The sequence below is a fragment of the Dysidea avara genome, chromosome 10, assembly GCF_963678975.1.
Source record: "Dysidea avara chromosome 10, odDysAvar1.4, whole genome shotgun sequence".
Taxonomy (NCBI): Eukaryota; Metazoa; Porifera; class Demospongiae; order Dictyoceratida; family Dysideidae; genus Dysidea; species Dysidea avara.
Window position 1 is genome coordinate 7210625 of NC_089281.1, and position 24064 is coordinate 7234688.

The 24064-nt window shown below is 39.6% G+C and overlaps 1 protein-coding gene across 2 annotated transcripts in view; it reads left to right on the forward strand.

Moving 5' to 3' along the window:
- The window catches only part of LOC136268244 (kinetochore-associated protein 1-like), a 58086-nt gene extending 36009 nt beyond the window's left edge, over positions 1-22077 (forward strand). For both annotated transcript variants that reach the window (XM_066063524.1, XM_066063525.1), the window contains 34 exons: positions 1070-1122; positions 1181-1282; positions 1429-1607; positions 1677-1785; positions 1844-1974; positions 2195-2277; positions 3641-3703; positions 3752-3814; positions 4142-4279; positions 4410-4526; positions 6376-6479; positions 6571-6727; positions 6775-6858; positions 6910-7117; positions 7165-7223; positions 9222-9390; positions 9442-9518; positions 9667-9847; positions 10091-10167; positions 10229-10288; positions 10727-10791; positions 10838-10907; positions 10981-11096; positions 16534-16669; positions 16968-17063; positions 17388-17444; positions 17491-17545; positions 17836-17893; positions 17944-18073; positions 18308-18391; positions 18438-18485; positions 18556-18653; positions 21819-21894; positions 21949-22077. In XM_066063524.1, the coding sequence (XP_065919596.1) occupies positions 1070-1122; positions 1181-1282; positions 1429-1607; positions 1677-1785; positions 1844-1974; positions 2195-2277; positions 3641-3703; positions 3752-3814; positions 4142-4279; positions 4410-4526; positions 6376-6479; positions 6571-6727; positions 6775-6858; positions 6910-7117; positions 7165-7223; positions 9222-9390; positions 9442-9518; positions 9667-9847; positions 10091-10167; positions 10229-10288; positions 10727-10791; positions 10838-10907; positions 10981-11096; positions 16534-16669; positions 16968-17063; positions 17388-17444; positions 17491-17545; positions 17836-17893; positions 17944-18073; positions 18308-18391; positions 18438-18485; positions 18556-18653; positions 21819-21894; positions 21949-21996 (3351 nt within the window). In that variant the 3' untranslated portion in view covers positions 21997-22077. The remainder of the gene's footprint in view (positions 1-1069; positions 1123-1180; positions 1283-1428; positions 1608-1676; positions 1786-1843; positions 1975-2194; positions 2278-3640; positions 3704-3751; positions 3815-4141; positions 4280-4409; positions 4527-6375; positions 6480-6570; positions 6728-6774; positions 6859-6909; positions 7118-7164; positions 7224-9221; positions 9391-9441; positions 9519-9666; positions 9848-10090; positions 10168-10228; positions 10289-10726; positions 10792-10837; positions 10908-10980; positions 11097-16533; positions 16670-16967; positions 17064-17387; positions 17445-17490; positions 17546-17835; positions 17894-17943; positions 18074-18307; positions 18392-18437; positions 18486-18555; positions 18654-21818; positions 21895-21948) is intronic.
- The last annotated feature ends 1987 nt before the right edge of the window (positions 22078-24064 follow it).

The window sequence follows — 24064 nt, forward strand, 5'->3', positions numbered from 1 at the left end:
TGTGATAGTTTATGGGGATGTGTGCATGCTTTCCAAAAACTGACTCGCTGATAGAATAATCCCCATCCCTATTCATTGGAAAAAAAGTTTGACAGGGATACTGTATTGAGTAAAGCAAGCCACAGACTCAATTGTGAGCTCATATTGGTCATTCCTAGATCAGCTATTTGCTGGCTATTGACTTGAAATAGTGATACTGTTTAACCCTTACAATCACTAATATAAACTAGAAAGAACCATGGATGTGCCTACAATGGTCGACACCAACCAGCACTCAAAATAATCACCGCTCATGACTCATCCCTGTCCCTTGTAGCCACCACTATTCAAAACTTAGGCACATCTCTGAAGAGATACAGTGTAGCTATTATGCATCCACTTCCAAAATAATGGATTACATGAAAGCTTTGAAAATCAACAGGTTTTAAAACTAGGTCTCTTTGAATAATTACCCACTATATACTAGTGTAAAAACAATTTTAAAAAATTAAAACGTGAGAGAAAAGTAAAGCAACAAGAGTCAAACAAGCCAGCATGTTAAGCACACAGAGATCTCTATTTGGACTCTGGTCAATGGGTATGGTAGAAAACTAAGGAAAATATAGTAGTAGTTTCTTCATAAGTCAGGGGCAAATAAGTACTAATAATCCTTCTGTATTTCAGTCCAAATAGAGATCTCTTTGTGTTTAACATGTTGGCTTGTTTGACTCTTTGTTTCTTTAACAATCTCTATTCCCACTGTTTTTAGCTGTTTTCGCTTTAGCTGTTTTCTCAGGGCTTAGCTCAACTTGTACATATTTTAGTGTCTGTCCTTACTTCACTGAGTATTCCATATGACACATACATCATAGTTAACAATGCTGGTAGCTTGTACCTTTTGATGCTAACAGACACGTTCCCCCTCAGGGAATCCTTCCTGGACAGTGACTGCCCATTCACATCAAAATACTATCCAAGCATTTCCCTGTGTAGTATGGTAAAATATATGCATATCTTCACTCAGAAATGTTTGTAATGATAAAAACAGCTTTGTTTTTGTTACATTAAGTCATCCTTTTTGTTTCCACAGGAGGCTGGAGGGGCTAGTAATACCTGTATGCCATCAGCAAGCAATCTTGTCAGGTAAGATAAACAGCCCACCTGGCAAAAGTTTTGTTCAATTGAATAATGTTACTTGCAGTGTGGCCAGCCTCCTTGGACTAAGTGAAACTGAAATTTACAGAAAATTACTGAAGAAGCTGTGTGAAATGGCCCCTGACTTGGATCAACAAAAGTTTTCATCGTATGTTTGTGTAAACTAGCTGTAATTCATCAGTGTCAGGATGGTTTTATGTTCTAAATTTTTTCGGGGCTTTCCCAACTTTATATTTCAAAAGTTCTAATCTGTTACTTAGAGTATTGGTTTTACTTTGTTGCAACTTTTTATAGTGTTCTTACTGCACTGGGCAACAACCCTGACAAAGAGACGGCCATCATTTTAAAACAATGCATGACTGAAGTGTGGAAGATGGTGACAGCAGAAACAGCGTCAAGTCTAGACCAGCAACAGAAGCTATTGGAACTGCTGGACACCCTCTCAACTAAGGCCATAATGATCTCCCCTCCAGGTGTGTTCAATATGTGTTATAAAAAAAATTTCTGTGTTTTCCTGCTTTTTAATTTTTTTTGTGCAACAGGTCAACTGGAGGAATGTGTGGAGATGTGGAGAGTGTTGAGGTTGTGTATCATCACTGGTAGACAGTGTAAGGATAACATGAGCTTCTCTACTATTGAGTTTCAGCCACAGTATGTTGTGCCACTGGCATACTAGTTATTGATTGTTGTGTTTACACCACCATATAAGGGAGGAGCATACGTGTTATGATTTGTGGTGCTGGCCTAGAAGATATGTAGAGAGTGGGATGATCCTTGATTATGAGGCCATAATGCCTTTAGTGATGAGTGAAGCTTCAGTGTTTGTTGGTACTAAACCAGGTAAGTGTGTGTGTGTGTGTGTAGTGTGTGCGTACGTACGTGTGTGTAATATGTGTGTCTGTCTGTACAATGGTTTGTCTGTGTGTCCGTCATTCACACACAGTCTGCATGCGCACGTGTATGTTTGTAGTGTGCACATGTGTCTGTGTGTGTTTCACTCTACTGTTGATATGATTGGGTATCACATTTCTTGTACATACTCACTGTATCTCTCACATAGATCAGTCCTCAGCTATGCTGTCACTATGCAAGCCACTAGCTAACAATGCGCTCCATCAGTTAGCACTGGACTGGGCACTGATGGTGAGTATACCAAGCAAACCACCCTGTGTTGTACCATCTATAAGTAGCAGACTAAGCCTAAAATGATAAATTTACAATGTCCAGAAAAACTGTCTGAACAAATTCAAGAATGGTCAGACTATTATATATTCAATGTTTATCTGACATTATCAAAATATTCGCCATGAAATGCAGTGTTTGTGATACTCTATACATATCATACTGGAGTGCACAATAGCTACAAAGCATTGAACAATGAACGCTAGCTACAATTCTAGCTGCAAACACATGGAAAATTGTTGCTATGTATTTAGCTGGTTCTGACAATATGTCAGATCAACATGAGATTTGGTCAGATAAATGCTAAAAATTGTCTGATGTCTGACTGTAATTTCAGGTGCTGCAGGAGTACAATATTTACTTGGCACCTTGAATACAGTAGGGGACATTTAAAAGTTTACATCTCATCTTATGATTAAAAAATGATTTTAGAATGAAAAAATGAATTGTTTGATTGTAAAAATACCGAAATGTAAACTTTTTAATGTCCCCTACTGTAGTAGCCGCACTCGAGTAGTGTCACAATCAATTTTGAAAGTAAGGGCTTAAACATCATTTCAAGTATTGAGTAGTGGTTGAGTTTGAATAGTCACTGCATTGATTTATAACTAAAGTAATAGATGTCGCAGTATTTAACTAAGTAAAATGAATAATAAACGTACCAACTCTTCCTAGAAAATGTGTGTTATTACAGAAGCATCTTGGCCAGGTCATCACAAACAATTATAATGCCTAAACTGTTTAACAGGACGTGCAATGAACAACATCCGCAATGACGAAATTTGATGTCATAATTGATAAAATGGCCGTGTTAGTGTGGGGGCTTCAGAGACTTTAGCACACAGTATTCGAAATGAATGTTGTCTATAGTTTTCTACACTTGGAACCACGAGATAATAAAGGTAAGAAGTAGTACACGTACCGTTACGAGGCAAAACGTGTTCCAATAAGGAAAGCAGACCGAAAATTTTAAATTCGGACACAACTAGGCTTATTTGTATTGCATTATATACTATATGCCTCACCTTCACCCTTTTTCGAATTTATAAACGCTATCATAGGGAAACACTATCTCGCCCAATACCTCCCTGTACAAAGTCCCCACACTAGCACAGCCATTTTGTTTTGTGATGTCAGAAAACGTCATTGCAGATATCGTCCATTTATTGTGCCACTTTTAAATTAAATTTATGAGAGAAGAAATGCCATATATTTTTTGCAGAGTTTTGACAGCCCTACAGTTGATGAATATAATTGTTCTTGCTCCCTCCATCCTTTTACTAATCAACAATGCGTAGTACAATATTCCTGTATATTCCTGTAGACCTACCACCACTACCTGCAGCAGGAGACATCAAACCTGTCAGGGAAGCACATCCCACCCAAGGTGAACCTGCTAACAACACTACTTGATGTGTCACTACTGTATACACAGGCACAGATGATAAAGGAGTGTGGTTTTGCCATTAATGGCTTGTTGAAGACAATGATGTCAAAGGTAAAACAATGAAAACTTATCACTTTTCGCACTACTTTCTAACCCTGGGTACAACATGGCAAATAAAACTGCTCTGTGAGTCAGTTGAGCTAGTGGCATAACACAAGGTAGGCTGGCCCTGGTTAGCATACAATGTGAACCATTCAGGATGATAGCTTGCTTTAGTTGGGCACGCAGTAACTGATTTCTACTCTTTAATAGTGTTGCTATGATGTACTGTGCTTCCACTCTTTCAGTTTACCTGATGCGTCTGTATTCCTGGTACCAGTCTTATAGATGATAATTTTTGTTGCTAAATGTAGCTGCCAATTTCCATTTTCTCTTCAGGTTTTGTCAGCCAAGAGATTGGAGCACTTCTATGGCTTGTCACTGCTGCTGTCATGTCAACCACAAACCAGTCGTAAACAGTTATCCTTGGAGGGGTTACATCACAGGATGGATAGTGGTCACTATACTACCATACAGGTTGTGTAAGTGTCTTGTACAATCTGTGATGTCATATTACATCATGTGATCTTATTGTGATGTCATCTGGTGTCTATGTGTGATCACATGAGACGTCTGTGCTTATTTTGTTTCATAAAAATCCCTATAGGGCATGTGTCAGTTAGGGTTGGACTATGGCAGTGTTACTGGTGATCATGAGGTGACCAGTCTAGCTGGGGACTACTACAAACATGCCAGCTGGGGTAGGAAACTGGAGCCATACAAGGTTAGCATGTATGGTGAAATATAAATGTAGTCCTGAGGTGTTGAAACACAACTGGAGGTTTCTCAACTTAACCTCTCACGGTCCCACTCTACATGTGACAGACCTGAAGACTTTCAATAATACATACCTGGTTAGGTTCCTTGGATTGAGTTAGAGTAATGAGGGGAACTGAGGGCTTTGTAGCATTGCATAATAGCAGGTGGGAATGGTTGTATTTGACTGGTGGAGGACTGTAGCAATGCCTGCATCCTTTTCACCTGCATCTCTTGGGCTAACAATTTTAAACTGTTCACTCTGTTCACTGTTATCTGTAGTGTGTGTGTGTTTTCCTGCTTGGCATATACATCTTTGAACCTTAAAGATATGTATTGTTCAAGTCTGCGATGAGCTATTCTGAGCAGCTTCCTCATCTCCATAGTAAAGTGAAGAGACTTGACCCAAAGAGGTTTCTTATAATTATAGTATACATGTAGTCTGTGCTTTAGGAAATCACAAATAAATGGTGATGCTGGCTGGTCAGTTGAAAGAAGCCAAATGTCATCTGCCAAACTCAAAGGCTTTGTTGGATTGTGTGCCTGGGACAATATTGTCCTGCCATCTCTAGTGTCTGAACATGGCTGCTGATGAGTTGTGTAGCAGTGGAATATTATACAACTCCTCCGGATGCATCTATGATCACAAAAGTGTTGTCACAACTGATATGTAACCCAGCTGTACTACACTGTAATAGCATCTCATGCATAGTCAACTGTGATATTAATTATTTGCTCAACAAGAACAGAGGAGGTTGAATGCTTTAAGCACCACCTAAATATATTGCCCTTAATTGCATTGTTTTATTTGGCATTTCACGTCACCCTCAATAGTCACAATACAAAACTGAAAGCAATGGGATTTGCTGGGGTTTGTTGGATATTCAGATTGTACTTTACGTAAACTTCAAGGCAATGTAGTTTGTTCAGGGTTGTGCCCGGGAATTCCTTAGTGGTGGCCTAAAGACATGAACTGATATATATATGCTGTGTGTTATATTAGAGTATACTGTATGTACATCAGTGATATATGTAAGAATTGTACTGGTTGGATTTAAGAGGGTACTGGTCGGTTTTTAGAAGTACTGGTCCCTTTGAACCACTGCCGACCAGTGTGGGCAGAACCCTGTTTGTTTTGTAAAAGCTCTTGAGTTCTGGGTGAAATTAATAAGTTGCAGTTTGGTGTACATACAACTTCACCAGACTTGTCACATACGTATTTTGTAAATGGAACAATGATGTCTCACTGCATTATACTGAGATCGATAATTTCTGTGCTTAAAGTGTGTCCAACCTCCTCTGCAACAAGAGTATGTAATGTTCCAACCATTTTAATAGGAGAATGCCTGCTGACGCTATACTAAATTACTTGGTTGCTGAATTTGTTACTGCTGCAGAACTTGGTGACCTTGTTCATTCTAAAATAGTTGTCCCTGGTGACTGTCTACTCTCAAATATGTGAGTGTGTGTTACTGCCTCATTGGACTCCCCAGACCAGCAATAATAATTGCAACCTCTCTATGCCATTCATGTTACCAGGTTGGATTGAATTTCAGGTTGTGTCATGAACAGAAGCTAAGACTTTCAGTGACACTGGATGTGTGGATGAACCGATTCACCTGGCTCTGGCACACAAGTTTGTAGTTCTTTAAGTAATCGACAGTAATAATTATATAGATTGCTTGTATGTGGCACGTTAGAATTTATTTTTCCCTTCTCACCCTGTTTGAGTTTGTTGTGTCCAATGCTGTTTAGGGTACCCCCAATTGTGTATATTGCTTTATGATAGGCTATAATTGGTGGTGTATCTCATACAGGTTCCAGTTGCAATGGCGGGAGACAAGTCAGCAGGATGGAAGGTTGTCAGTAGCATGATGAAGGAACCAAGGATTCCTCTCTCTATGATACTAGACTACTGCAAGTAAGTGTCAAACATAGCAATGGCAGCTGGATAGGAGGTCCAGTTTTCCCAGTCAAAGAATCTACATGTTAATTCACTTTGGTTCTCGCAGAGACTACAATCTTGATTGTGATGAAGTATTGGTACACTATCTCACAATTGCATTGGAAGAGTGGCCTCATGGATATCAAGGTGTCACAAGTGATATTGTAGAACTACTGAAAAACTCTGAATGGCTTGAGAAATTCTTCTGTGATCTGCTAGACAAGGTTGCGATTGCTGCATTAGAGTAGCGTAATGTTAAGGTATGTTACAGATAAGTCCATACGACTATGAAAGAATCAGTTTTGTGCTGGAACAGTTGAAATTATTTGGCACTGAAGAATGGTCACCATCGGAGGTTTGAGATATATTTATTGTAATTCAATCTTTAAATGATTTTGTCTGGCAGAATCTTTCATTACTGAGGCAACTACAACAGTATTCACGTGTTTCTGCACCGCCTCAATGTGAACTACAATTCTACCAACATCACCTTGCAGTTAATGCTGAAATAGCCGATAGCATGGTTGTGCAGGATAAAAGTTTGCCTGCTGAAAGCAAACATCGTCTTCCATTTCATGCCCTACTAGAAGAAACACTAGCTGAGTCAATTCTAGGTGAGTGATAAAATGGTGTCTCAATTTCAAGTATCTTGTCCACACAGCTCCTGAGTTATACCCACATACTATTAACAAACTATTGCGGATTGCTGAAGAACTAAAGGTACAATTAGACTAAACCAGTACTACAGGTTTCCTTGTCTTTCTTAGTCACTAGGTAAAGTTAGGAATGCCCTAGTGAACTAGTGGTATGGTATACAGCCTGCTCATATTCATGTGAAGCCTCATTAAGAATTTTTGTTACATAGTCCAGCAGCTGCCTAAGCATTTAGTAGGTATATAGTGAAGTTACACTATGTACACAGTTAGAGTAGACTATTGTTTATTATGTTCACATGAGCTTCAGCAATTCCACGGACAATTTCTCTCTCTAGTGCTTTTGTAGTGTAGCAACTACATCTCCTGTCAGGGTATTCGATAACTTTTTCTGGGATAAAATTGTGTTGGCAAAAGTCTAGAGACTTATGAAACTGTCCCTCATATACAGACTAGTAGTTTCAGTGTGATGTATGTGTAAACCACAAATACATCAGTGGACACCTGTGTAGAAAGAATACCTGTCTCTGGACAAGGTTGAAAGCACTATAAGTGTAATAAAATTTGTGTTCTTATGATTCTAGGGGTAGCCAGCATTAAAATTATGGTCAAATCTTGGGATGCATTTCTCTAGCAACAAACAATTGTTTATATTGTCCATTGGTTTTCACAAATGAGGGGGGCCTTTGTAATCTCGTGCACTCCCCAACTTAAGAGCACAGAGCTAGCATCTGCATCTAGAAAAGATTCTTAAGCATCTTCTTGAATGAGGCTCCCTGTCTTCATCTTTCTTGTTTATGACCAAAGACATTAGGATGACAGTGAAACCTGTTGTAGGACCTTGATAGTGTGCTAAACTTTGAAAACTACATTATGCAGTGGAGCTTATCCGGTAGTGTTTCAATAGTCAAAAGTCATTCTTTTTTGTGTTTTCAACCTTCTCTAACTCTTCTTCTCAAAATGGTTGTGTTTTTAAAAATCATTCTGCCTGTTTTACGCTGTCTTAACAGTAGTTAGTTGATGTGGTGGTGGTATGGAGGTGATGTATTGTAGTAAATCATACAGTATGATAGCATTGTATAGTAGGGATTGTGGAGGTTTGGGCTTTATTGGTTAATCAAGCACAAAGATGCCTTCAAAGCAATCCCAAATCCCTAGTATCAGAATGTTTATTTATTAACTGACTACCTGTCTGCCCACCCGCCTGCTGCCCTGAAAAAATGTCCATTATCAATGACAGATCCAGGATGGGGCATTTGGGGCTAGCCATACTTCTTTTGATTGAAATACTAAACCCTGTCAGGCCAAAATCAATTTATGTCACTCATGACAATATACATAATACTACCTATTTATTGCATGCTAACTCACCTGAAACCAACTGTCAAACTGTCACCCAGCACCTTTGTGTGTACAAAGTGCCTCTAACATAATTATTGTGTTGCTTGTGTTTTAAGACTTCACAACCATTTACAAAGGCCAAAATGGCAAAATTCAACAGTAAGACACCACCAAGAAGTGATTATTTGCTGCTTCAAAAATTTACAGCTAAGAATTAAGAGAATTTGCTCTCCCCAACCACCTACAACTTAGTCTGTTTGTGCCCCTCCCCTTGCCAGCTCCTGGATCCACCCCTGATTGTAACTTTTGATCTTACGAAATTAGCTAACTGCAATTCACCAAATTTAGGCTGCTTAGTGAATGACATGTTGGCAATGCTGCGATTCCTAAATTCCATGTCTATGGTGAAATAACTAAAACCCATAATCACTTCTCACATACACTACTATATAAGCTCAGTAGTGGAAGGTATTAAGGTGGAATATTCATAATGAATTAATTTTATCTGATAATGTGTTGTTTTGTAGAGGTTCTCCCACCATAAGAGGAGGATCTCTTACTGTAGTCATGTTAGTCCTATTGTTATAACACTTAGTCCTTGGAACAGTGGTGGTAGAACATGTTAAGTTAATGGTAATAGAACTCTTCATTGAATTATTCATTGGTCTAGTGAATGTGTGCATATTGTTTCAGCTCATTGCTGTGTGTGTTGGCTGTATTGCAGATTTCAGCTGAGAATTGTTATGGTCTGGCTATCAAGAATGAGTTTGCTGCACATCCTAAGGACATCGTCATTGACAACATTGTTGAGATTATCTCAAAGATTGATGACATCAGCGTTGCCATTAGTGCAGCAAAGTGGGCCGTGAGGCAACTCAAGTCACCTGAAGATGGTAACACTTTCAATTGTGGCTTTGAGTTTGTGATTTAATTTGTACACGTAGCTGATAAACGTGCTAAAGTGTTGCAGAAGGCAATAGAGTTGGTTAAGAAATGTCAAGCAATTGCAACCTCACCAAAAGTATGATAATCTGTTATGCATAGAACCAATCTGCCTTTGCATAAGGTAATATTCAGAATTTTGTGTTAATTTAAGTTTGGGTCACTCCAAACTTCCACCATACGTAAACCTCACCAGAACCCTGCAATGTCTTGTAAATACATATTAGGAGAAGGAGAAGGCTACATCATCACTTGACCAGTTAACAAAAGCCTACCAGGCAGCCATGGCTGAACAGTTGTTGGTTGAATACAATATAGCATTACCCCAGTATGTGGCACAGGCAGAAACTATTGGGCTGGTCATCACAAGTCTGTACACTGATGTGCCTCAACTAGGGACTATCCCTGGTGAGTATCTGTCATGTCCTCATTTCTACACACTCTAATACAACGTTCATTTAGTGGAACGCTCAGTTATTTAGTGAAATCTCAGTTATTTAATGAAATATCTTGTCCATAATAAGGTTAGGTCATGTCAACTTAATAGTTGCTTCTCAGGCCCACCTGACCCATCTTGAATATAAAAATGAATTTTAATAAGCTAAATATCATTATAAACTTTCCTATATACAGTATTGTATTCCTTTCTAGTTCATGAAGTTGTTGATAAATTACTGGCACTAAAGCCCCAGCTGAAGTTCAGCAAGATACAGAGCAAGTTACTAGATGTGAGTGTACTCTTCTATCACCTCTTATGTATTGCTAGCTTCTAACCCCACCCCCCTGCAGACCTGGCTACACTCCAGAGGGAGATCACATGACACAACAGTGGACCAGGATATCACACAAGTATGGACTTTATCCACAATGACGTCATGGAGCACAAGAAGGCCGCATTATTTGGGGGACTAATGTACAGGTGCCTATGGAGAAATTGTTTTGATCCATCATATTTCACTTGTAAAGCAACCAGTAACCAACAGGTATGGGTATGTATAAAGTAACAAAAGCCATTGCAAACGAGTGTAATTTTCCAGCATGCAATACAAATCGTTCATTGTGTTGTCTTGTAACCATACCTGTTGCTTAGAGGTCGATATCTCCCTCCCTGGTTGAAGTATGATCTATAAAAACAATTTCTCCATAGGCGCCTGTACATTAGTCCCACAAATAATGCGGTCATCTTGTGCTCGTGACGTCATTTTGGATAAAGTCCATGGGATGTCATATTGCATCACATGAGATCATATGATCTCACATGATTGATAATTATGGGATATATTCTAGACTAACATATCATTCAGTTGTGTTGATGAGGAGAATACTGCTGAAGATGATGATAATTATAAAAGGTGATTACTTTGAAGATGAACGAGTATTGAGCTTGCTTTGCTGTAGGTTAACTTATTTACTTAGCAAACGAGATCACTTAGAAAGCAATGTCAAACATTTGCTAAACATGTTAAAGGTTTGTGTGTAATGTAGTTGGTGTGCATGTTTGCAAATGCTATAGAATTTATAGGTATTTTGTTTCCTTTTAGGTTGATACCTCTGTCATGCCAACTCGTACGAAGGTCACAGTTTTCAAAGTGTTGTTTGCTATTGCACCTAAAAAGTTACTGGAGAAGATTAGCAATACATCAGCAACAGTGTTAAGGTACAGCTCAGTCAGTTACCTGATTAATATGTGTACGCTGCTAAATACATCACACGTGTAGTGGAAGTTGCCAGTATGAGCATATTATGTGTTTTGCATTTTTGAAATGACTGTTGTATTGGAGTAGTAGAATGTCATACTTTTTGTAAGACAGTGTTTGAACAATGCTTGCAAAACTGGTTCAGACACTGATTTTCTACAATGACAGTTGTTACAATTGTAGTCACCAACAACTCAATTCAATTATACAACAACTGTTACACGTGCACTTCTAATTAAGGTACAGCAACAACTCAAATTTCTAATTACAGCCCAACAATAATTACAAAACCAAATAAATAATATTACATTGTCTGTTCTACACACGCCCCCATTTAGTGTGAGCTTGTCCTCAAGCTCATGGACGATAGTAATCAGGTGGTCTTCTAGCTCTTGGGGGGTTACGGCGGGGTCCAGTCGACGTCTCTTCAACAAAATGTTCAACTTCAGGAGGCCTCCACTGTTGCATAGATGAGCTTTCAGCGGCATGTCCATCAGATTCCATTGGCTGTATTCGATGGTGAAGCCTATTAATATGAATAACCTTGTTTCTTTTGCCATCTGAAATTGCAACTGTCACTGGGCTTGTCACGCTTGTCACCTTCCACCCTCCCTCCCATTTGGGATCGAGCTTTCCCGCAACTGGTACGGAAAGCCACACACGATCATTGACACTAAATTTTCTTAAGGAAGACTGTTTATCATAGTAGTTCTTCTGAGTAGCTGACGACGCCACTATATTGGACTCCACAAAGTCTTTCAATTTGGCCAGCTGGTCACGAAGATGAAATTGATAAGATGTAGAGTCAAAATTATGGAGTGAGGCATACAGTGGTGAGTGTGGTGGTCTGCCAAACATCAAAAGATGTGGAGATGTACCAGTTGATGCATGGACTGCAGTGCGATAGGCATACAAGGCTAGCAGGAGATGTCTTTCCCAGTCAGACTGTGTATCAACATACACTCGTAATAACTGCAGTAACGAACGATTAAATCGTTCAACCATGCCATCGCCCTCTGGATGGTATGCGGTGGTTCTAGATTTTGCTATTCCAAAGGCTTCCAGAGACTGTTTGAGCATGGCACTCTCAAAATTACGACCTTGATCTGAATGGACTACATCTGGCATCCCCAGTACAGAAAAAAGTTTGATCAGAGCAGTAGTAATGGTACAGGCAGATAGGGAATGGCATCTGCCCACTTTGTAAAATAATCTTGAGCCACCAATAGATAACGACTGCCCTTCTGTGTGACTGGAACTGTCAAAACATCAACAGCTACCATCTGCCATGGCTTTCCAATAGGCATGGAAGTGAGTGGTGCTCTGCTAGGCAATGGCAGTTTGGCTTGCTGACATTCTACACATTCACGACAATACCTCTCCACATCTTGGGACATATTTACCCAATAGTATTCTTCTCGCAACCTTGCCAGAATTTTGTCAGCACCTTGGTGGCCAGCTGAAGGATCATTGTGGGAGTGCTGAAGGGCTTGCTGCTGCAAGGAATGAGGCATCACTGGAACTGTCAATACATCACTGGTAGGTCCTGGAGCATACACACGACACAATACACCATCAATTAACTTCAATTGTGTCCACAATTGACGAAAACGTATGAGTGCGCCACTTCCTACCACTAGGCTTCTCTGATGATGTTTGCAGGGCTGTGTGTACTTGCTTTACGATGGGGTCATCATGTTGAGCTGTCTGTAGTTGGTCCTTAAAGGTGTCCGTAAGCACACGGGTAGCTGCACTAACTGAATGTGATATGGAACATGACAAAGCATCAGCATTATTATTTAAACAACCCTTACGGTATTTAATGGTGAAATTATACTCCTGCAGTGCTAGTGCCCATCTGTACAAGAGGCCTTCCATCTTCTGAGATGATAGCCATTGTAAAGGGCAGTGGTCTGTTAATAACTGGAAATGTCTTCCAAGGAGGTAGTGACGGAATTGCTTTGTTGCAAAAACAGTAGCCAAACATTCCTTCTGGATAACACTATAGTGTCGTTCAGCACTATTAAGGGCCCTGCTTGCATAAGCAATGACATTACCATTCTGTTCAAGCACAGCTCCCAAGCCAACAGAACTGGCATCAGTTTGCAAAACAAACATAGGAGCATTAGCATCGAACCTTGGATATGACAAAACTGGTGCTTCAACTAGTGCTTTCTTCAAGGTGCTAAAGGCAATGGCCTGGGGGGTATCCCATGTAAATATAACATCTTTCTGGGTAAGGTGATGCAAGGGCCGTGCAATATCAGAAAAATTGGGAATGTATCAGCGGTAATAAGAAGCCAAGCCTACGAATGTTCGTATGTCTGTCGCGCTGTGAGGCGTGGGCCATTCCTGAACTGCGGATACTTTCTGCTTATCTGGTGCCATTCCTCTACCTGAAAACACATGACCTAGATATGATACCTCAGACATGCCTAAATGACACTTCCTTCCTCTCAAGGTAAGCCCTGCTTGCTTAAGACAGTCAAATACTTCCTGTAGGTGTATTAAGTGCTGCTTCTTGTCAGTGGAATGTACTAGAATGTCATCAATGTAAGTGGTGACGAATGAAAGGCCACGGAAAATCTGGTTCATCAAGCGTTGAAAGGAACTAGGGGCACCTGTCAAACCAAATGGCATGCATCGAAACTGAAAAAGCCCCATGCCTGGTCCAGGGCAAAAGGCCGTCTTGAAACAGTCTTCCGGATGAACAGGAAGTTGCCATTATCCTGAGTGTAGGTCAAGGGTGGTAAAAATTGTCGATCCAGCTAATTTATCCTGCACCTCATCAGGTAATGGTAAAGGATATGCATCCTTTTGCGTTTTCTTATTCAGCTCACGATAATCAACACAAAGACGAATTTCTCCACTCTTCTTCCATACGAAAACTGCTGGTGACATCCACGGACTGCTGCTCTCTTCTATCACACGGACCCTTCTGTAGCATTTGTTGAACCTGGCATTCCACTTCCTCCTTGTAGTGAGCAGGTATTTGTCTTGGTGGTACACGTACTGGGTTACCAGTTGTGGGAATGTGATGATAGGTCAATGTAGTCACACCTGGAACAGTTTTGAACAGTTTTGAACAAGCATTGATACTTTGTCAATAATGTGTTTATTTCATCGTCTACACAACAAGGTACATCAAATTGTGGTGCATTACCATACTTAGGAATACTACAGTCATCTATCATGTTGGGACTTTCATCACTTGCTATAGCTGCTGCACACCGTTTACTCTTGGCATGCTGCTCCCTATTCCACAATTCTCCCATTTCCGGTGAGGTCTCCAGAACAGTACCACTATGATAAACACTGACAGGTGTGGAAGTGAAATCCAAGGTAAGTGCATTCTTATGAAGAAAGTATACTCCTAAAATAACAGGATAAATGAGACAATCTACCACCAAAAAGTCATGTGTGGTCTTGAAGTTACCCACTTGCACTGGTACTTGCACCAGCCCTACCACAGGTAGTGGTTCACCAGCAGCCGTGATCAATCTGACTCTGGGTTGCTTGTGCATGTGCTGTACTGAAGACATCTGGTTCATGTCACTCTTCCGCAGAAGGGATACAGCAGATCCTGAGTCAAACATGACCTCAACTGTAGTATTACCCACCTCCCCCATTCTCACTGTGGCCTTGCTCTTGATAGTGGCCACAGTGACCACTGGTGGGTCTATGGTTGACCGGGGCAACTGCTGCCCATTGCAGTCGCCCCTTGCCCGTTTCCCTACGGGAACACTCGCCGGAGATGTCCTGGTTCATTACAAATGAAACAACGACGATTGTCATATCTTGGTCGTTGGTTTGGACAAGCATATTGAAGGTGACCAACTTTGTTGCACAGAAAACATCGTTTCCGAGAGGTTCCTGTGGAAATGCTAGGTTGAGCTACTGATAAGGCAGCAACTTGCTCAGTTAAGGTGGTGAGTAGGGACCAGTCTATTTTGCTTTTTTTTCTACCTATTTTTCTTTCCAGCAATTCTTTTATTTTTCACCTATTATGCTCCATATTTTGCTCAAGAATTATAAATTTTGCTCAGCACTGATCTTTGTTAATTGAATATTTCCAAGTGCAAAGCTATAGTTTCGCCTTAAAGTTACTGTTCTATTAGAGTATCTCGATCAGAAATTACTTCTAACATGTAAAGCAAGAAGCCAGCTAATATTGCTTAACATGTGTGACTGTTTTATTAGGGTATCTCGATTGTCACTTGTTGTTCCTGTAACAATTAGCTATGCATTGTCGATATTTTAGCTTGTCTGACTGTTCTATTAGAGTATCTCGATCTTTTGTGCAATTTTTATGTCCACTCCACAAAAGTTGCACCTATTATGCCAGCATTTTGCTCATTGCTTTTACCCAACCATTATGCCAAAAATTTTGCTGGCGAAATCGACGGGTCCCTAGTGGTGAGTTGTTGTTGCAGTTGGTGAAACTCACTTGAGTGTTGCATCTTTACAGCAGCTGTGGCATCACTGTGCTGTTCCACAGTCATTAATACTCTAGCACGTTCTACTGCCATTTTCAAGGAATTGGTAGCTCCCATAGCACGAAGTTGTTTGCTAACTTCTTGTGGTAAGCCGGACAGAAACTGGTGCACTAACAATTGGTCTCTCGCTGCATCAGCAATACCAGGCATAGCCTGCATAAGTAGCTGTTTCAGTTGGTGGACATACAGTGAGGGACTCCCCAGGGAGCAGTGATCGCTTGTGGAAGTCATCCAGAGAAACAAACCGCATCGGCATAATGGCATCAATTATCTTAGCTTTGGTACCATCATAGTCCTTTTGTTGTTCTTCAGTCAATTCGAGCCATACGGCGAGAGCTTCACCTTCTAAAAGTGTTGGTAGCTTCAGGGCTTTCTTCTCCGCGTCCCACGCGTTCGCTCGACAACAAATTTCGTATCGTTGAAACCATTCCACGACATCTCCCGAAGCGAACGGTCTGGGTAAACTGATGTGTGGCGCTGGGTAACCATCCTTTGCTACCAATGTAGTCACCAACAACTCAATTCAATTATACAACAACCGTTACACGTGCACTTCTAATTAAGGTACAGCAACAACTCAAATTTCTAATTACAGCCCAACAATAATTACAAAACCAAATAAATAATATTACATTGTCTGTTCTACACAATTATTGGCTGTTTATTTTCATAGTGCTATATCATAGCTATCCAATTGTATTATGTAGCACTGTAAAGTCAGAATTTGTCTCAGTGAATTTTCAAACACCACTGAGTGAATAGTGTTTATTATGTCTGACCAGGATGGTATATGGTTGTATGAACTCAGTGAATGTTCAGTGTCTGTCCATTGTTATGTGTCTCCACAGTGGGTTAGGACAGCTATGGCTCCCATTGTATTATCTCACTTATTCCCATTCAGCTCACAGTATCAAGTATTGCTGTTCCTCTGTGAGCTTGAGTGGCTTCATGTCCGACTTAATCCCGATGAGTTCCAGTCCATCAACAAACTAGGTGTCATCCATCAACTACTGAAGAATCATTCCCACGAGCCCAGGGTAAGGAGTGTTGCTACTGTGTCATGGTATAGCTAATGACCAAATACAAATGATTTGCATAGTAAACAACTGACTGTAAACCCTTTAACCTACATGTTACAATGATTTGTTGCACTTTCTTTCAGCAATATATGATTATTTGTGAATCTCCATTTTGTTGCACTACAGTCTGTAGATGCACTGTTTGTAAAGGATGCTCACCTTACTGTGGTTACCTTACTGTGGGTAATATGTCTCTTGACATTGTCGTTTAATGTCTAGCTAGCATAATGATTTGTTGTTATCTCATTTCCATCAGGCGATGTGGCTAGCTGTTGAGATGTGTCAACATTTCCACATCAATGATACCCTACCATGGACTGCATTACTGAAACAGATGCACACATTGGGAATGGTCAGTGACAGTGTATGTGTAGTTCACCTAACTTGATTTTCATGAGCATCTAATAGTAGGGATCCTCTCTAAAATGATAATGGCTTCCTCATCATTATGTTAATGTTTGTACAATGTAAAAGTTTTCTCATGGTTAAAATATGGAAGCCTTCTGTTTACAGAAAGTAGCAATGTTGAAAAAGTTGATAATTGGTACCTTCAAATTTCTTGCAAGGATCTTGTCATCAATTTAGTATGTACATCTTATTGAAATCATATCATGTCTTTGTACTAGTATGTGACGGTGACAGTTCATAGTATTGATGTTTATCTCATTCCTTTTAGTTGGTTCACATTAGGAAACTACTCATCGGCCTGTCATCTCAGCTCTGTGTGTCCTTGGTAAGCTATCCCCTGGTAATGAAATGACCACCAACATATCCCACAGGTGCCAGTGTTGACTTCAATATGGGACCCTGTCATTATGTACCCCTTCAAACAAGGTGAGTGTGATATGGGCAGTTGTCACATGTCAATGGTCCAGGACGTACTGGATTATACTGAGAAGTAATGCTCTAGATTTCTACTACAGGCATATTTGATTCCCTTACAGTTGGAATTGAAATACACATGGTGTCTTTTCTTTCTGAATATGTTTGCTCACTTAATGATTTAATTACATAAAACTAGCATTAGGTTTCCTTCACTCAGTTAGATTGTTTCGTTGCTCTTTTTTCTATGTATTATCACGAGGTTTGATATAAAGTTAAGTATGGAATCATAATTTTTTTAGGTGTGAATCCTCAAGACCAGCCAGCTGAGTGTCAGAAATCAATTGAGCTTCTTCTCAAGTAAGCCCCACCCACTCTGTGGATTAAGTGATTGGATATTTCTCACTTAGAGTTGATATTCCGGTGTTTGGGACTATCGAGCATTTTGTGATGTCATTGTGGGGGGTGGGGTTCAGGCTGGAGGCATTGTTCTGCTGCAGCATGTTGAGGCTTGGTACACAAAAATGGCAGACTGTCAATGTGAGTGTGTTTGTGTGTACAGTGAAAAGGGGCCAGCTATGGTATAGCTGAGGTGGTCTTATTAATGAGGTCATGAAGTACACCTTAGGGGACCTACTTGACATGGTCACTATAATGAGGTGGTTGAGGCCATGAAGTACACCTTAGTTATGTTTGGGACCTACTTGACATGGTCACTAGTCTTTAATATTGGTAGCCGCCAAGTAGGGTTATAATGATCTCTATTTCCTACAGGATTTACTCAAGAACATAACACCACGAGAATGTGTTGCAGTTTTAGACAAAGCTACATCAGTCTCTCTACTTTATTCCAAATCAGTATGCCAATTTGTATCAACTAGATATAATTATAGATAAATTTCAGGTGACAGAAATACTGTACAACTACATCAACCACGTCTCAAAATTTGAGGTGACGTAAATTAGTATAGCATAGCATAGCATAAAAAAAGAGAAATTGTCTGTTGTTTTATCTCTTATAGCTTGTTATTGGAACACCACACTTTCAAAGTCTAGTTGTCTACCTTGTGGAGAAAGACCAAATGGAAAACTTACTTGTTGCCACTCTGAAAGCCAAGAGGTATATATCTGTGATGACTTACGAGTAATTGAAAATTGAATTACAGACATGCATACATTGCATCATCAATATGTTAATAATTTACAAAACCACTTAATCGTAGGGAAGTGAACAACTGTCAATGAATTACAACAAATCACAAAACTCAACAATAATAAAACACAAGTTCAGTCATCTCTGTACCTCTTGTAATGTTGGACTGTTTCTCGGACATTGAGGATGGCACTAGAACTGATCATTCAACTCTAAAATTGTCCTCATGAGCAGTTCCAGTAGGTAACACACATTCTTCACTTTCACTGTCTTCTACTGGTCTTGATAATCTTGGTGCCAACTCCAACGATTTCTTTACGTGTTCCATTTGCATTTATAAGAACATGGTGAAGCATGTCTAATTTGCAACAACAATAGTTGGTGCCCATTTTGCTCCACATTTGTACCATACTCGTGTCATTCATTTTGAGTGGTGGTAGAATTTTTGATGTCTTGTCAAAATTCTGCCTCTGTTGTGACTGTCAATACTGTAGCTTCTTTTTAACAATGTTACCATTTGGTGGTGTCAATTGTATTTTTTATTATTATTATTATGTACTCTTGATTGTAATGGGATCATTGGTAGATTGGGCCGTAAATTTCTTCCCATTATTAGCTGTGCAGGAGATTGGTTCTTTCTCTCTCTGTGTGTGTGTGTGTGTGTGTGTGTGTGTGTGTGTGTGTGTGTGTGTGTGTGTGTGTGTGTGTGTGTGTGTGTGTGTGTGTGTGTGTGTGTGTGTGTGTGTGTTACAAGCTGGACACTTTACTTCTTGTTTGATGGCACTATTCGTACTAGGCCAGTATGCGTATGACCGAGCCCTGGCTTTACACTAGTTGACCTTCGTGTACAGCCTTCAACACCAGCTGGCATCTAAAGATTGTTAGGCCAACCTTTCTCAATCATGTCCTTGATTTGGTCATCCTGGCTGGTGGCATCTATAATTCTTGTTTCTGACACAGGAAGGTTCTGCAGTACCACATGCACAGCGTGCAAGTCTTCCTTAGGTGGGTCATCACTGTGTGCTCTAGAAAGTGAATCAGTCACGTATAGGTATTTACCTTAACATACTTGAGTCATACTTTTGTAAGCAAAGTTTGCTGCAATCTTGGGGAAACCTTGTGTAAAGATGATGGCTTTTGACCTGTCTGAATGTCTGTAGAAAACCCATAATGTATTGTTGCTCACAAAGACTATGGCAAGGAGCTTTTTCTCAATCTATGTGTTATTACATTCTGCTTGGGACCAACTTCATGATGCATACACAACAGGCCTCCACTTTATGCACCCAATCCATGTTGACTTGCATCAGCTTGAATTATCCTTTTTATTGCTGGATCAAAGAATTGAAGAATCAGTTCAGTTGCTAAAATGCTTTCGATTTCATTTCAGGTTTTGTCTACTTTGAAACTCCATTGGAAGTGAACATCAGCTTTACAAGATCTCTGTAACAGAAGCCAAGTTTGGAATATGTGAACCAAGAAAATTGATCATTCTGAGTAAACGATGGACAACAGACAACTAATTTTTGTCACATCTGTGCAATTGCTTGAACCTTTGCCAGATCTGGTTTCATGTCTTGATGAGTAATAATAGTTCCGAGGTATTTCACTTCACTAACTCTGAGCTAAAACTTCTCAAAATTGAACTTCACGTTTCTCTTGATAGCTCTGTTATATCATCTGCATCAATATGAGACCTGCTTCATTTTGCTTTTAGAACACTTCACTTGCAGATTTGAGACCAAATGGCTTTCTTGTAAACCTACCAAATGGAGTGTTGAATGTGCACAAAGCAGAATTCTGTTCATCAAGTTCTATTTGCCAATAGCCATCTTTTAAATCTAAACTCTTTTTCCAAATAACTCACTTGATATTTCTTGAAATTCTTTAATGCTCTTGTTTGATTGCTGGGTTAGGTTCAAGGCGTGTGAAAACACCTCTTTAATAGTTGATTTGGTGAGTCCATGTAAAGTCTGAATGGCTTCAGTACATTAAATGATACCTAATCTAGTACATGCAGACAACCCAAGGATTGGACTTGGGACAGTGTATAACTTATATTAAACTTCTGACCTTTCCCAGTGCATAGAAGCTGACAAGTTCCAATAGGAGTAATCGAAGCACCACCATATGCAGGTAACTTGACATTTGCTGACTTCAATACAGGTTTTATACATACTGTGATAAACTTTAGCTGGTAAGACACTCGCTTCTACACCTGTGTCAAGCTTGAAAGTTACGTCTCTTTTTTCAGCTAAAATTGTTGAACACCAGGTTGAGCGTGTTCTGCCAAACCATCTATTTGCAATTGAAAACACACCCTCACTGTCAGATGAGTTAGAATCTGGATCATTATTTTTAACTACATCCACCATTTTCCTTGAAAAGCTTTGTGATTTGTGTTTTGGTAAATATGTTGAGTCAGGTTTGCTCCTGCACACTTGGCAAAGTGATTGAACTTGTGAAAAATGGCACACTGTTGTTCAAATACAGGACACTCCCTTGTCTACCACATTGCCCACTTGAAACAACTGCTTATAAGGCATGCACAACAAAATTCTGAGTCATCACATTCCAGAGACTGCTTGTTGCTGGCTGTTTCTTTACCATGTTTTCTAGAGGTTTTGCTATTGAGACAGCTTGCAGTAAGGTTAACTCATTCTCATGGAGAAGTTGTTCCTTCATTTAGTCTTGTTAAGAAGGTACCAATGGACTCGTCTTCCTGGTACAAAGTCCAGAATCCAAATCTTTTGACCAGAACGTTTGTCTGTGAGCAAAATTTCTGTATAACCTTGAATTTGCTTTTGTCATCATTAGCTGCCCAAGGGAGGGTCTTATATACTTCTCGTACTTCTTGTCTGGCATGCGACAACATTATTCCAATTGTAACAACATCACTTTTCTTAGTATACTCTGTCCCAGCAAGAAGCTACTGTAATTGTTCCTTAGCCAGTTTTTGGCCACATTACGATGGATCAGGTGGCTTACAAAAAGATCGTTGCACTCAAGAAAATGAAACCACTTTTGACACCATTTACGAGTAATTGAAAATTGCAGACATGCGTACATTAGATTGCGTTACATATTCATACACACATCGCACCATTATATTAGAATACACTTTCTTGGTAGGTTAACAGATGCTATTAAGCTCACCGATCTGTACTACCACACCAAAGAGAATTTTTCTGGTACTGAAGCACTAAGGGTACGTCTTAAATTCAGTTTGTTTTGTGCCCTTCTTAAGCCACACTGTTTACAGGAGTACATATCTACTCACGGACTGGAAACAACAATCACTGAGTTATAAGAAACAATTTATCTGTCAAGCATCTTGTAAAGTTTATAATCATTTTTAAATTATCATTGATATTATTGTTCGTTTATTTTATATATACTAAAACATGCATAGCTACACAGTTACACTACTACTGCTCATGATGAGTGATTCCTGTCCATGCTCATTTGCCACCTGGTTTTCTTGCAGCAGTAGTGGTACATATGCAAGTAAGTGTTTTTAGCATGTCTATTGCTTCAGGTGAAAGTGGTCTTGTCTTAATTGTGTGTATTTAAGAAATGGACAACCTGATAAGTGTGTTGATGCATTTAAAGATTAGCTATATTTGTGTAATAGCTAGTAGCTGAGACTGGAGAATGCACAAAATTTTATTATATATGATGCAATTTTTTAGGTTATTTTAGACTCTTATCCACATACTACACTAACACATGCATATTTTCACTGATTGGTAGGTCTGCATCTATTATGCAGAAATTTTGTGCATTTGGAGTTGCAATTCAATATTTTGCTAGAAATACTGTATAATAATAAGCACACAACAGCAGTTAAATGGTGATGGGTATGGGGGTCCCTAGTTTGAACCCTGGACACAGTTAAATCTTGTTAAGGAAGTGAACAAATACTCTAATAGAGCAATCAAGATACAAAGGGCACAGTTTTGACTACTACTGATTGTTCATTGTAGTCACAAAACAGAGAAGTTGACTCTTGATCTGTTGCATGCACAACAGAGGCTTTCTATACATTACTATTATCCCAGTGTCAAATATGTCAGCATAATAGGCTGGAGTACTATGCTAGCATATTAGAGCAGTCAGTGGAACTGCAATAGAGCACTCAGTACATAGCTCCTTAGATCAATACTCTCTGTAGTGAAATACTCTAATAGAGGATTCACTGATTAAAAATGTTCCAAGATAATTGTAAGAAGTGTTGCTAACCTAGGAGCATAATGTGGAATACTGAAGAGTATAGTGGGAAAAATTGGGGAAATCCCTGAAAGTATTTTGAGCATATTTGACTCAGGCCTATCCCAGGACACTGGTCTCACACCAACCTCCTCTTCTGAGCAGTTATATATATCCTAGATAGTATGCTTGATGGTAGATTTCTTCTCTGCCTTACTGATGGTTAACATCGCACATTAATGACATTATGGAGAGCAGCTTGTGTATTATTATTATTACACTTTACAGCGACCAGCACTGTAGGTCTACAACAACATGTGCTGCAGCCTTAGGATTACCTAACCTAGTTTCAGGGACTTAGACTTAATGACTTATACAGTAGCTGGAAAGGTGTAACAGAAAAGGGACCAAAGTAAGGAAAAAAATCCCTCCAACCCCAGGAATCGAACTGCAGGTCACCCAATGGTATACATGTTACTACATCTTCCACCCACATCTTTTTCAAGTGATCCACTGATCCAGTCCTTATGTTATTTCATGTTCAACATTCACACTTAGACTAACGCAACAAAACAGTGGTCTTTAAGAGGTGACCACTAAGTGAGGTTTTACTCTAGGATACACATACAATTAATAATAATATAATGATTTGACCACTCCACTGAAATACAGCTTTAAAATTATTAGACTACCTTCTTACACGGTAACATCATAATCACTTAGTTTGTAGCAGAATGTGTCATACAAAAAATAGTCCATGCACCTACTGTAGTACTGTACATGCTTCAAAGAGAGACAAATTTTCACAAGGAGATGATGGCCTAGCCCCACACAAACAGCAGCAAGCCGGTTACTATGGGATAGAAGGCGTTACAAGCAAGGGAGTGTCACTCAAATTATGACATGTGCTATGATCTGTGACCACAGTGAAGATCAATTTTCAAATAAGATTGTTGACTTTGATATGTCTTGCAATAATTGTCCATTGAGCTGGTTCCATTAATTTTATTTTTGCTATTTTTTTGTGCAGCTTTGACCGTGCTGGAAAATCAGCTTGACCATTGTGCAAAATCAGCCTTGTTCATTGACCTCTCACTTTGACTGTAGCCACAGATCATAGTACAGTGACTATCAGAGTGACAACACTGTGTATGTATATACTAGGGAAT